Here is a 15,686-nt window from a genome sequence, read left to right on the forward strand (position 1 = left end):
CGCCGCATCCTTTGCTAAAGATTTCTCGTAATCTGCCCTTTCCTGCGTAACCTCTTTTGTGACTTGATTACCGACTAGCTTTTATCTTCTGTAGGCTTCTCTGTTGCCTGATAATTTATTTAAATGCATCCAATGCATTTTTCTTCTATGCTATGAGCCTCGTTAATTCATCTGACATCCATTTAGGCCTGAACCTTGAACAGTATTTCTTAGTTGGTATGAAAAGCCTAGTAGCCTCCAAGATTGAGTCCCTGAAGGCTTCCCATTTAGAATTTGCCATTGGTAACATCATCAGTTGATCCCACTGTATAGAATTTAAAAGCTGTCTGAGACCACTGTAGTCGCCTCGATGAAAGCGAAAACCCTTCCCTTTACCCTTGATGGTAGTTACATCTTAAGTAAATCCCACATCAGTGTCAATGATGTACAGGAATTTTGCTACAGGGATAAGGAGATGATTATCCCTATACCGGTCTGGAGGCCTTATTCTAAAAAGGACATAGAGCTCCTGGAACAGGTAGAGAGATGGTCAACGAGATTGCTGAGAGGAACAAAGGGGCGATCTTAACAAGTCTTTAGTTCTGCAAATTGCAGTGTTTGGTGATTACTGACCTGTGCAGAGATTTGATTGAGGTGTCTAAGGCTTTTAATTGATTGAGCAAGCTCAATGTTGATAGATTTCTTCCTCTTGCTCATAGTGTGCACATGAGGGGATATAAATTCAAATTGAGGAAGGATGGTTGAAAAATAGGTGCATGGAAGTTTGCCTTAGCCTACAATTGGTTGATTGCTTGAACAAACTCCAACTGATGTTGTGGAAGTGGATAGCCTGAATAAATTCAAGAAAGAACTGGATAAATTGTTGGAGGGGATGGATAGGTGAAATGGGATTTTTTTTTTTTTTTTTGCTGATGCTGTAGAAGCTTATTTTCTTGCATCGTTTGCCACCACTAATACTAATAAGTGCAGACACTTTCAATCTTAACTTGTGACCAGTGCCGGATTAAGGCATGGGTTAGCATGGCCCTTGCCCGGAGTGCCACTCTTTAAGGGGTGGCAAATTTTACTAATCAAAAAAAAAATATATACATATATATATCCTTAGTAAAGTGGGCACTGAAAAATTTTTCTGCCCGGGGCACAAAAATACCTTGGTCCGGTACTGCTTGTGACATCTTCTCAACATTGCTTTGTACTTGTTTAGTAAATTCTCAAGTTGTCAACTCTTAATATCATTAATAGCAATATGCTCAATGACATCACCTTTTGTGCCATTAAAACATGATGTCTGCTGTACAAAGTCAAACTTTTGCCCCAGGTAGAAATATCCTGTTCCTAATTCACCCATCCTTTTTACAAAGCACATTTATGTTTTACCTGGTAACAGAGCTACTGACAACAGCTGTCTCCTGTTAGACCAATTTACTCTGGAGTATCTTGTTGTGTCTTGTCTTGCCTTAGTATAGTCTTTAACATTGCACTGGGCATCTGATTCTTTGAGGGTATCCACCCTATTCCTCAAGCCCTCATATAAGCCCATCAGAAAGTTTACTTTGTGTACGAGATACATTCTCTACAATGAATGCACCCAAAGACATCCTGTTGGCCATATCAAGTTCCACTAGGTAACTCTGCAAAAAGGCCACAAGTAGCACAATGAATATAGTTATGATTTTCAAGAGAACCCCATCAACATTTCTCTCTGAGCCAAGACATTCAGACTACTTTGAAGTGTTTGCTTTGCTGCTCTTGTGTGAAGCATAATTCTAGTAAAAATTTAATTAAAAATTATCACACAAACTAAGAAGTAAGTATAACAACACATTATTACCAAATTATGTCATGTATTATGTGCTATGCTATTACATTTTTAAAAAATAGCTACTGCCTTTCTAATTTCTTTGCTGAAAACAAAAAATATACCAACCTATGTGATTAGAACCTTCCAGGTAATTATTTACTACAATTAAATTCTACAACTGCTATTATGATATGCTATACTAAGCTACTAATTATGAGATATGATATTCCTGCCAAAATATCAAAGACTTAAATATAGGGAAAATAACAAACCACCCACCTGGAGTAAAAACCACCACCGTTTTTTCAAATGGTCTTTTTTCAGTAAATCAATCATGTTTTTCAAATACTTGCCATTACATAGCACACACGTGTAAAGTGTACAGAGGCATCATCATGGATATGCCCCTGAGCCAGCAAGAAAAGAATTTAAATGACTTAATAGTGGAACAACTGGTCCCAGAACCCTCTGTTGACAAATTGCAACCGATTAGTGAGGGGTCATTAAGGGAGGAAAGGTGTTTCGTTGCACTCACAATGAGCTGCTACTTCAGTGCTAAAACAGCACATATCATAAATGGGAATGAACTGCACTAAAGCCATCTACATGATGATATGCATGGGGAAAAGAAATTTCCACTGTTGTTGTTAGGTGCAGCTCTTGCTGCCTGAGAGCAAAGTATCAAAGTGTTTTTTTTTTATGTAAACCCCAAACACAAGAGGTATTAGAACCTACAGTACTTAGTACCGTGCTTGGGTTGGAGGTTGAGAAGACGAAAGAAGATATTTGTTGACATTGGACTTGAACTTCTGTAGACAGTAATTTTCAGGAAATACGAGTGTATTAAAAAGAAGAAAACAGGAATATATAGCAAACTTTCTAAGAAATATGGCAAGTTTCCCTCAATGTTCTAGTGCTATGAATTGAGTGTGTATATCATATAAATAGAGATAAAGTGCAAAATTTGTTTGCTATTTCCCATGGACTGTAAGCTACATGAAATGCACATCATCAAGTTCAAGGGGCAGTGCTGGTGGGACTTCCCAGGGATTATCACATACTCCTTGCATTGGCTGTCAAATCCTGCCTCCACAGAGACAGAAGATAATGGGATTTGAAGCTGCAGAAATGTTAACTGTAAGGAGGACTGAAGCTTGAAGGTTACCACTTGGAGGGTCACATGTTAGTTAATTTCTTATTGTAACTTTCAATCAATGGGCGCTGCTCTTCGTGAACTAATGTTATTAGTGGAGTCCCACAGGGTTCGGTGTTGGGTCCACTGTTGTGTTGTATATTTATCAATGATATTAATGAAGGTATATCAGGCTTAGTGTTGAAGTTTGCAGATGATACAAAGGTTGGCAGGGTTGTTAATGACAATAATGGTAGTATGCTACTGCAACAGGATCTAGAAAATTTGGGAAGATGGGCTGAGAAGTTGCAACTAATGTTTAACATTGACAAATGCAAAGTACTGCACATGGGCAGAAGTAACCCCAGAGGAACGTAGCAATTATGTGGTACTACACTTAGGGTGCTAGAAAATGAAAAAAGATCTGGGAGTAATTGTGCAGTCAGATATGAAGTTTTCTGAGCAATGCAGACAGGCTGCAAGAGCAGGTCATGGAGTTTTGTCAATGATATACAGGAATTTTGCTAGCAGGGAAAAGGAGATGATTGTCCCTCTGTATAAGGCAATGGTCAGGCCATGTCTTGAGTACTGCATACAGGTCTGGAAGCCTCATTTTAGGAAGGATGTAGATTTGCTTGAGCGTGTACAGAGAAGGGCAACAAGATTGGTGAGGGAAATGAAGGGATCCTCTTACCAAGAGAGGCTTAAGTTCTGCAAATTGCAGCGGATGGAGACTAGGCACCTGCGAGGTGATCTGATTGAGGTGTATAAGGCCTTGAATGGGTTGAGCATACTGAATTCTGATGGGATTCTTCCACTTGTTCAGATTGCAAACCTAAGGGGGCATAAATTCAAATTGAGGAAAGAGCTGTAGAATAGATGAACAGAAATTTGCCTTTAGCCAGTGGGTGGTAATTGCTGGAACAAACTTCCATCTGTTGTTGTGGAAGTTGATAGGCCAAATAAATTTAAGGAGGAACTGGACAAACATTTAGAGGGAATGGTTGTGTGAATTTTTTTTGGCTGATGCTACATAAGCCTGCTTTCTTGCATCACATGCCACGATTACTATTACTTGCATGTGTATGCACGGCTGTGCTCAGTAAGTGGGAGGGAAGTAGTGAGGTGAATTCGAATTGGCTTGCATTGGCTGTCAGATCCTGCCTCCACAGAGACAGAAAATAATGGGATTTGAAGCTGCAGAAATGTTAACTGTAAGGAGGACAAGCTTGAAGGTGAGCACTTTGAGGGTCACATGTTAGTTAATTTCTTATTGCAACTTGCATGTGTATGCATGACTGTGCTCAGTAAGTGGGAGGGAAACAGTGAGGTGAATTTGAAATAAGTCAAGTAAAATTGTTGGGTCACAGTGGCTCGCATCCCATCTGAGTGTAAATCAGTTTCAGTGTACTTGCATGTAATGCTGTTTATACCTTAGGTAAAGACCCAGTGGCAATGGGGGAGCTATATATATATTTTTTTTTTGACAAGTAGTTGGACTCATAAATGGCCTTTTTCAAAGGAATACATATTTCGTATATAGTTTATTTCTTAAAGAATAAAATTAATTCTTTAAGAGATATTTTTAGATCACTTTATGTTATTTAATTACTTTATAAAATAATTATCAAAGCCTTTAAAAACTATGTAACATGATTTTTGAACACTGTGGATCCTCCTCACCATGTGATTTTACAAATACAGCATAAAAGCTAGGAGAGAACACTTACAATAAACAAATGCAGTTCAGGAATTATGTAAGTTTATGTTTTGAAGTCTTTGTACTACCACTTTAATTTAGTTTATAATATGTAATATGTTATAAAAAAAACATTAATTTTGTGTACTTGCTATTTATAAACATAACAAAAAAAAACTACATTTTTTTTTTTTTTTTTGGTAAATCTATGCGGAACCCATTAAGACTGAATTAAGTCCAAACAAAAATAATTTTGTTTTCCTTTACGGGGGGGATCTTCTCATCTTAGTACAACCTTGCTACAAATCTGTTAACACAACAAAATGGTAGCAATCAGATTCTTACTACTAGTTCACTAACACTGCATCAACTATCCAACTCATCAGCCACTATTCTGAGGGTCAAACTTTTGCAATCCTGTCCTCATTTCATGAGGTTGACAGACACCCACTTCTTGGGTCTTTACAAACCATTCCAACCATAAATGTTACAAACCATAAACAGTTTTAAACATTCCAAAAGTTTCTGTTGCAGATTCTCAGTTTAAAGAAAAATTTGATATTCATTTGTTTCTCCACTGCAAAATTGTGACATGGAATGTTCATACTACTAACAAAACTGGTTGTTACTTGCCACTTGTTAGCCTGCTGGACAATCTCTGTACCACCATCTGTTGGAGGAAGTTTGAACCGCAATGTACTACTTCCATTTCTTTTTAAACTCATTGAACACGACCAATTAGAAACTTTATTGCCACATCTCATATATATATATATATATATATATATATATATATATGTCTGTGCACACACACACACACACACACACGCACGCACGCACGCACACACAGTAAAATCTGTAAAATCCAGCATATTACAATAAATCCAGAATGCTTTGAAGTCCACCTCATTTTACAAAAAAAATTAACATTTTGCAATTCGGAAATATTAAGCAATCCAGTACTAATATTAATGGTTGCATTTGTCTTTAGGAATTCATGTAAAAAAAGTATGACATTTTTATCTTTATAAGTTTCTTGCAGGACTGTTTTGTCCTTTAGTCCAGTACTACTCAAAGTGTGGTCTGCAGACTGGTGCCAGTCTGCATCAAGATAAGTACAGAAATTGAGAGTAAGCATTTAGAAACTTCTATAGCAATCTGACATTGCCACAATGTCCAAGCACATGATCAGTGGACTCATCTCATTATACAGGGTAGACACCAGTTTGAGTACTGTTGAACTCACATGGTGAGTCGCATGTGGCGTGAGCTGTGTATAAATTTGCGGCGGTCCTATAGGTGGACTGTCTCAGTCAATAGGACCATGACAGTCCACCCTGGATTGGCAATAAAAGAAGTTGGTCCTTCACCACAGATAGTTTGAGATGCACTTCTTTAGTCTATTTAAATCTTGCAGCTAGCAAGATTTAAACTGCACAGATAATGCAATAGTCTTAATTCTTACAGAAGAATGAACTTGCCTTTGCAAAAAATTGCCTTGGTATTGTACTACTAGTTTCAATCAGATGGATTGCCAAAAGGTTATTGGCCACGTGTTTAAAAGATGAGACTGATGACCAACTGTTTCAGGACAGCAGGTCATCAAAGACTAATATCTTTGATGACCTACTGTTTTGAGGAATGAGCACTGAAAAGTTGGAATGGCTAGCCCAGAGCCCTGACCTTAATCCTATAGGACAATCTCTACAAAACTACTGGGATGAATTGGATTGTCAGGTGCATGTAAAGTGAAACTGCCCAGAAAACAGAGCTGAACTGGTCACTACCTTGAAGGGTGAATGGCATAAAATAATGGAGAACATTTACAAATCATCATTCTTCTCTTTCTTGGTGATTCCTTTCTATTTCTCTCTCTCTCTCTCTCTCTCTCTCTCTCTCAGGGTAACTTGGGAATTTTTTTTTTTTTTGGCTGGTGCAGCATAAGCCTCAGGCTTCCTTGTACCATATGGCTGATAATAATCATAATAAAACAAACTTTTCAGTGTTCCATTGAGACTATAGGCTATCATAAACTTTGTTTGTAGATATGCAGATATTTGCATATCTGATATTACTGGTAGGGGAGTGCATGCGTGCACATGCACACAGGAACTATAAACTGGCAGTTTGGTAATTTGACATCTTGAGTTCTGCTTTATAAAATTTGTTATAGATCTTTAATTCAAAACTGGGCTCATTTCAAATTTAGTTAAGGGAGATTTAGATAACCTTATTAAGATTGAGCAGCATTTTTGAAACAAAGATGAGTCAAGTTAGCAATATGAGTAAAACTAATGCACTGAAAGCAATAATATAGAGGAAATAGTAGCTTGAAAGAGAATACCAACAAAAAACCTACTGTTTACTGCTTTATTCAACTGCTTTCTTATTGAAAACAAAAATAATAAATGATTTTACTATTTAACACATAAAGAAATATAAAATACAAAACTGACTACAGATATTCCTTACCAATACAATGACAAAATCCAGCCAGCACCAAGCATTAGTAAAATACTTCTTAAAACCAAAGGCAAGCCATTTGATTAACATTTCAAAGAGGAACAGAATGGTAAAAGTTTTGTCCATATACTGCAAGATCATAAAAAGCATACGACGGGACTTGAGGTTAACATCTTCAAGTGCCTAATACAAAGAAATAAAAATTTTTAATACTCACCTTGATAGAAAAAAAAAAATATATGGGGTGGTACGTACCTTTGTGTGCTAAGATATTTAAAATACAAACAATTCTCAAACCAGACTGGAATGCACCAGACTTCCTTTCCAGTAATAAGTTTACTTTTATAAAATTAAACTCAAAATTTCTATTTTATTTTCCTATTGTTTATTTTTAATTTTTTTTTTAAAGTTAAGATGTTTCAAGATATTTGCAAAAATGTTAAGATGTATCAAGACAGTCAGATACCATGATTATGGTATCTTAATTTTATACCTAATGATAACTGGTGTGTAATCTTTCTATGGGATAGACAAAGTTTGAAAAAAAGAACAAATGACATTGCACTGTAATAAATTAAATTCAGACCAGTTTAATAAAGAAAAGTTATATATATGCCAAAAATTTCAAAGCACTATGGCATAAACAGCATCAGTTACATTCTGCTAGTAACATAAAAGTATAGGATATATTACAGGTCGAAGAATTTTATTAGCTGGGCCATCCTGAGGGGAGTTTTGGCTTTACCTGGGGAGAGGAGCTGTGAGACATTTTGTAAATACTAACTAGTACATGGAACAGAGCCTTGAGTTGTCAGCTTAATAAGCAGACATCTGCATATCTGCTTATTAAGGTGATACACAGTGTACATTTTGTGTGTTTCTATTTGAGGCAGAGATTGTTTGTTAAAGCTATTTCTTCTAGATTATCTATTTGCTACTGATGGATAAGGAATAGGATCAACCAAAGCAGAGCTTCTGTCATTCTACCTCTGATTTTATTTTTGTTGGTGCTATATCACTCTGGATGTGGAAAGCTTTAAAGTCTTTCATTACCATTACTTGTCCATTTTATGATGACGTTTGGGAAGGAATGAAAAGAGAAAAACTGATGTCATAGCAGATGTGCATTATCAGCTTTTCATTTGGATAAATAAGTATTTGGTACTTGAACTAGATGACACCTCATAGATTATAAGGATTTAGTCTAAATGTAATCTTTAGTCCACCCTTTGTGAGAATGGATTCATTTTGACTATACTGACTATACTTTATTCAAGATTTCTGTACATTCACTTTACACAGATAAAGTTTATAGTAGTTTGCCAAGTTTTACCTCAGTATACTCCTGTATAAAAAGAACAACTTACACAAAATGCTCACTTATGCAGGGGTATCAGGAACCTAACCCTCACATACTTTGAGATCCCACTGTATATGTGTTATATTCATTTAAAGCTTGTTACAGATCTAATGTAAGGTCTTCAGTAATGTAAAGTATTATTTTTATTTTTTATTTTTGGCCAGTGCAGCAAAAGCCCATGTCATCCTTGCATTATATGGCTATTTCTATTGCTATAACAGCATTTTTTAAAAGACATTCTCAGATATACATTTCTAAAACAGGTTTTTGGGTACTGGCATTAATTGAATGCCTCTTCAAAGAACTGCTACTTCACAAATACAGAGAAGTCTCCTGCTATGGCTATGAGTGGCACTCATAGCCATATGAGTAGCACTCATAGCACTGGAAGCATTTCCAGTGACACTGCAAATGCTTCCAGTGTCACATCACAAACTGGTGGGGATCTCTCTTTCTCTCTCCCACCTCATCTGATGTTCATAGATGTTTGTCATTGTGGGATGTTGTCACCAGTAGTATTCTATGTGGGTTCAGTAATCAGCTAGAAAAATACTAATTTGAAAAACATGTTGCAACCTTTTGTGGTTACTGATGACAACAGAATGTCATTGGAAATTATGTATGTCTTATGGTTCAAGTTGAGAGGAAATAGGAAACAATCTTTAAAAGTGGGCTTCTTATAGTTTTAAATGCAGAAGTTTGAGCTCTTATTGTGCATATACCTCAGAAAAACAGGACCACTACTGTTTTCACATATTTGCAGTTCCTGGTTTAGTACATTTGTGTCAATTACTTCAAATGCTTTCCTGGGTAGTTTCAATAAAAATACTGGACATACATAAGGAAAGTTTGTAAAAAATACTAATCTAAAATATAATGAACTAAATTTGAAAATTTATTCAAAATAATGTAATCTGCAACTTATAATTGAAAATTAATTGTTACTTCATATGGATGACTTTATACTTTCACAGAAACTTATGTTCATCTGTCCATAGAAATTTAAATTTCGTTGCAATAGTAGAAAGTTTATAATTTTGTCTATGTAAGAATGATAAAGATAAATAACACACTTCTACCTAAACAGCAACAAGGTAATTGTGAAATTTATTAAAACTCAAGAAAACAACTGTAATAAAAACTAAATACAATTATAATTACACTAACAAACATATAAAATTATACTAAAACTTACTTGATTATAAAAGGCCAGATATTTCACCATAATGTTAATAAAAAATATATTTCTGGGGCCTCCATTTTTTTTTACCCAAAAATATGATTATACCATTATTATATCATGGCCAATCTAAAAAAAAACATAAACCAAACCATGTTTGGGTCTACCAAGCCATCTAGATTTCATTTGACATTAAAATATATGCCACATGTTGCAACAGCGCACGCGCACTGCTTGGACAGATGATTAATTAAATTCCGTTTATTAGCTCTTGGTCAGGAGTTCCAACAATACATCAAGGCAACAGCTACAAACAGGCCAGTGGTTGCAGGTTTGTCCAGAGGCATTCTGGACAAAGTGATGGGCCAGCATGGCATGTCAACATGTACCATTTATATTATACAGAAATATACTGACAATGCTGAGCTTGCCCTGGGACAACTAATGAGACAGCTATAGGGGCTTACAGTAGAATACAAAGAAACATACATTTAGAAAATTATATCACTAATAGGAAACAAACATTATTGACACAAGTAGTAAAAAAATAAGTACAAACTGGCATGACTGGGCTAGCACTAAATTCTCGAGATGTAAACCTAGCTTGTGCAGAAAAATGCAGTTCATGAATACATGAAAACGGGAGTTACCTGATATGTGGAAGGTGTGTGTTCACACAGACATCTAAATTGTAAAGTCAGGGTGCAAGGAGAGGAAAGGTGTAACATTGTGTTTATTTTTAGTTTGGTTTAGATTCCTTAGTATAAGTTTAGTCATTTGTGACAGGAGAGTTTTATTGAGCTATTAAGACAGGGTCAATATTCAGTATGTTAATAAAGAAGAGAGTGTTGAATGGAAAGGGCTTCTTGATTAAACTGAGTTGTGTTAGTAGAGGGACCAGTGTTGGTTTGGATCTTGCAGCTTTCCTAGGAATTCTCCACGCTATGACTTCCCACATCTCTGGGCAATCGATGTCAGAGTTGTACAGCTTTGCAAAGAAAGAAAGGTTAGGTTAGGTTATCCTTTATGTACATAAGGTTGGCAGGGTTGTTAATAACAGTAATGATAGTATACTACTGCAACAGGATCTAGAAAAGTTGAGCAGATGAGTTGAGAGGTGGCAATTGAAGTTTAACATTGACAAATGTAAAGTACTGCATATGAGTAGCAGTAACCCCAGAGTATCGTACCAACTGTGTGGTACTACACCTAGGGTGGTAGAAAATGAAAAAGACCTGGGAGTGATTGTGCAGTCAGATATGAAGTTTTCTGAGCAATACAGACAGTCTGCAAGAGTAGCTCATGTGGTATTGTCAATGATATACAGGAATTTTGTTAGCAGGGAAAAGGAGGTGATTATCCCTTTGTATAAGGCAATGGTCAGGCCATGCCCTGAGTACTGTGTACAGATCTGGAGGCTTCATTTTAGGAAAGATGTAGAGTTGCTTGAGGGTGTACAGAGAAGGGCAACAAGATTGGTGAGGGGAAAGACGGGGTCCTTTTGCCAAGAAAGGCTTAAGTTCTGCAAACTGCAGCAGCTGGAGACTAGGTGCCTGCAAGGTGATCTGATTGAGGTGTATAAGGCGGCCTTGAATGGGTTGAGCATGTTGAATTCTGATGGGATTCTTCTGCTTGCTCAGAATAATCACCTGAGAGGGCATAAATTCAAATTAAGGAAACACAGTTGTAGGATAGATGTGCGGAAGTTTGCCTTTAGCCAGTGGGTATTTGGTTGGTGGAACAAACTTCCATCTGTTGTTGTGCAAGTTGATATCTTCAAGGAGGAATTGGACAAACTTTTAGAGGGAATGGTTGTGTGAAATTTTTTTTTTTTTTTTTTTTGGCTCATGCTACATAAGCTCATATGCTTGCCTTCTTGCATCACATGCTTCTATTACTACTACTACCTCTTTCGAGATAGTAGAAACGCTGCTTAATCTGTTGATGGATAGCATACATTCTTTAAATTCTGATCAAGGATTTGTTTCGTTGTTGAAGTGAGTTATGTGTTTCAACCAGCAGTTGAAATTCAAATGTGATCGTAATGAGTGGGATATTTTGGGGTATATTTTAGAGTTTTTCTTAATCCTATTAGATGTGAATTGTTGGATTTCTTTCCTCTTTAGTTTGTTAAACTTATTACAGTGAGCTACGAAATTTATATAATCATTTTCTGAGTTAGATTTTTTAAAGTTCCTGAATGCCTTTTGTTTTTATTTGAAAAGGGACTCAAGTTGTGGTGTCCACCAAACATTTGAGTACCAAACAGATGGGCTGCAAGAGTAGCTCATGGAGTATTGTCAATGATATACAGGAATTTTTCCAGCAGGGATAAGGAGGTGATTATTCCATTGTATAAGGCGATGGTCAGGCCACACCTAGAGTACTGTATACAGGTCTGGAGGCCTCATTTCAAGAAGGATGTAGAGCTGCTGGAACGAGTACAGAGAAGGGCAACAAGATTAGTGAATGGAACAAAGGGGTGCTCTTACGAAGAAAGGCTTAAGTTTTGCAAATTACAGTGTCTGGAGACTAGGCACCAGCGAGGTGATCTGATAGAGGTGTATAAAGCCTTGAATGGTTTAAGCATGCTCAATGCTGATGGGATTCTTCCTCTAGCTCAGAATAATCACCTGAGAGGGCATAAATTCAAATTGAGGAAAGACAGATGTAGGATAGACGTGCGGAAATTTGCCTTTAGCCAGCGGGTGGTTGGTTGGTGGAACAGACTTCCATCCCTTGTGGTGGAGGTTGATAGCCTAAATAAGTTTAAGGCTCAGCTGGACAGGTATTTTGAACGAACAGAGGGGTGAAGTGGAAGTTTTTTTTTTTTTTTTTTTTTTTTTTGGCTGATGCTGCATAAGCTTGCTTTCTTGCATCAAATGCCTCTACTAATGCTAATGCTAATGCTAAAGAGGTAGTGGTGATTTTTGAGATTGAGACCAGCCAGGTCGAGAAAAAAGTGTATGCCAATTTTGTAGGACAGTTGGCCAAACTATCCCAGAGGTACAAGCTTATGAGCTCCAGACAGATGCCTTGCTTCAAATGTTTGAGGTTAAAGGATCTCTTTTTGTATACTGTGTTCTTATCACACTGGAATGGTATGAAATTGTTGTTTTGAAATTGGATCATGGTCAGATTCAAATGCAATCAATAGTGGGAGTTTGGAAGACACATCAGCAATAGAGAAGATTTGGTCAAGTGTGTTGTTACCTCTGGTAGGCACTGAAATTAAAGGCTTTAAACCTAAGCTTTTAAGGTGTAATGTTACAAATTTAGACATATCACTAGATGGTAGCAGTAAATTAAAGTCTCCACCAATAACAGTGGAGTTGTTTGTTGATATTTTAGTGATAGCCCAGTTTACAAATTCAGAAAATCTTTCCAGAGAGGACTTAAGTGGCATATAGACAGAGATGATGTCCAGAAAATTATTTGTCAGATTACTTCTGATGTGGATTGCCTCAAAGTTAGAGGAAGGGCATTTGGATTCTGACACTATCACAAATGAGTTCTTCAGGAAGATTCCGGTTCCTCTACCTTTTTTTATAGCTCTAGATGCCACTGCAGTGTTGTAGTTGGCGATGGAGGGGATAATGAAATCTTCTTGTTCAGAAGAAGTCCAGGTTTCAGTGAGTAGGATGAGACTGTAGAATTTATATTGGATTATGATTTACAGAGTGCTGATTTTATTTTGGATACTTCTGATGTTCTGCAGGAGAGTTTTAACCTGCAGAGGTGGCTCATTTAACTGGATTTCTCTTAGGTATGTTTTCCTGGATTTCTGCATAATTTTCCTCTGCTTTCTATGGTTCACCACAATGTTATTCATCTTAACTGTTTTATTTGGATTTGTATACAGATTTCTGGGTGCAATTCTCACAGGTATTCCGTTACACTCAGCCTCGTCATTTGCTGTTGTTGAGCAAAGCAACAAGATCCTTTGGTTTATTGCTGGAGCATTATCGCTTATCAAAGTAGTGCATGATTTAATGCTGTGGTTCTGGTTTCTTCTTTTTCTGGCTTTTTTGCCTCTGGGATGTTTAATGATTCTGCACAAAATGAGCTTATTAAATACAGGAGGCTGGAGCCAGTAGTTATTTTTCAGCTCTAAGAAGGTTGATTTTCAATATGAGATTTCCACTGAGAAATGCACTTTGTTAATTAGTGAGAGGGGCATTTTTGGAGAGCTGTTGTCAGTTTGTGAGCTTGAGGAGTATTGCCAGGCAAGATTTATTAGCATATACATTAGGCCTAGTGTTACCAATTAGACTTAGATGTTTGGGGATGAGCATTACTTTATATTACAAAACCCATAGTTATATTACGTCGATGGCACATAACAGGGACAAAGAACCCTTTTGGCTGCATACTTTGATATGATTAGTTTAAACATAAATCCCGTATACATGTGTAAACTGAAAACATTAACATTATGAGACACCGCACATAAAAAAGGCAGCCATACCAAACTAGTGCCACCACACAACCAAACTAGCATCACCACACAATGATGTGAACAGTAAAGTGAACTTTGATATAAATATTGCGTTATGAGGCCTGATGCTTAAAAAAACTGAAGAAAATGCTGTATGATTAATGATTAATTGTCATAATTAATTTGTTAACTAGCACAGTATTTTGTAGTAAAGCAACAGTTTTAAGCACTTTAGTCAGATAGGTTTCCTTACTTTTGTATTTATCTAAATATTTAAAAAGTTATATTTAGGACAAGGCATATATTGTGGATATGATTTCCACACTGATTTCCATGGAATCACTAATATATTTGTTAAATCAGATATATTCTACCACATGCCTATGTTTCTGCAATTTTTGCTGTTTTTATTTTATAATTTAAAAAAACCAACCTAAAACAAACTGAATTTATTTTTTGTGCCAAATTTCTAAAGAGTACACCTGAATTAACCACTAATTAATTATACAAAAATTGCAATGTTTTTTTAATTAACTTTCCAAATACTAGATGGCTTGTGAGAGTGCATGTGTGTTTCTGAGTTCATCCTAATGACATTTCTGTTTACAGTCCAATCAAAACCAAATTTATCACCCTGATAAACCTCTCACACATCACGGTCCTCAAATACTGTAATGGGGGTGGGATAATTTTATCTACCATTCTGAAACAAGATGACCATGATCTGATTAGTAAAGCCAAATGATGCTTTTCTGTTAAAATAAAAACAAAATAAAATTTCTGTAATAAAATAAAATAATAATAATAAAATAAAATAGAATATTCATACTATTCCCATTCCCACATGGTAACCATCTAATTCTGCCTTTGAACTTAGCCAAACTCACTGCTGCTACACTGGGGATGCAACTTATTCCAGCTCAGGGATTTTGTGAATGTTTTGACTGAATACCAGGATTTGAATTTAAAGTCATTCACTGTATTGCCACTATGCAGCAGTGTAAGTTGGTCCTCTGCTACCTTGTGCCTAGGTGCAACTTTCTCTTCATTTCACTAACAGTGTGGCATTCTGGCCATACTGTCAGTGGCTATAAGGGTTGGTGACCCTGGTAGTGCACAGTATAGTTTTGTTTATTGTTATTTTTAATAATAAACTGCATTTTCTGTTGTTGTTTTTTCTTCATTTATGAATGCCATTTAATTCTCTCTCTCTCTCTGTGGGCAATCGGAAATTTACATGCTTCTCTTGCTTAATCACTGAACCAGCAAAGTGTTATGGCTGTTATGCTGCTATAGCTATCACTCTTGTTTTAATTGCAGATTTTAGAATGGGAGCAAAAGCAAACCTTTTACTGCTACCTTTATTGCTGCTCATAAACTTGGAATACTGATCTCTTATTGTGATATAAATTATGGCTTTCTAGTTATTTTTTTGATATTAAAGTTTATCATGTTCTTCTTGATTTCTAAGTGCTACTAAGTGAAAAATTTTTTTCATAACTTGCTATCTCATGCTTAGGCCTCACAATTTTTGGCATAAGTACTGAGTTCATTTTGTATAAATATGCATTGGCAGCTATAATAGGGAACATTCAGCTATTAGTCACGATTAG

General features: G+C 36.3%; 1 protein-coding gene across 1 annotated transcript in view; it reads right to left on the reverse strand.

Moving 5' to 3' along the window:
- The window catches only part of LOC150083272 (sodium channel protein para-like), a 1,345,866-nt gene that overhangs the window by 319,036 nt on the left and 1,011,144 nt on the right, over positions 1-15,686 (reverse strand). The window contains exon 25 of the mRNA XM_090377950.1: positions 7,105-7,278. Coding sequence (XP_090234076.1) covers positions 7,105-7,278 — 174 coding nt within the window. The remainder of the gene's footprint in view (positions 1-7,104; positions 7,279-15,686) is intronic.

The sequence above is a fragment of the Mastigoproctus giganteus genome, chromosome 7 (assembly GCF_048544385.1).
Source record: "Mastigoproctus giganteus isolate SK-2022 chromosome 7, ASM4854438v1, whole genome shotgun sequence".
NCBI lineage: Eukaryota > Metazoa > Arthropoda > Arachnida > Uropygi > Thelyphonidae > Mastigoproctus > Mastigoproctus giganteus.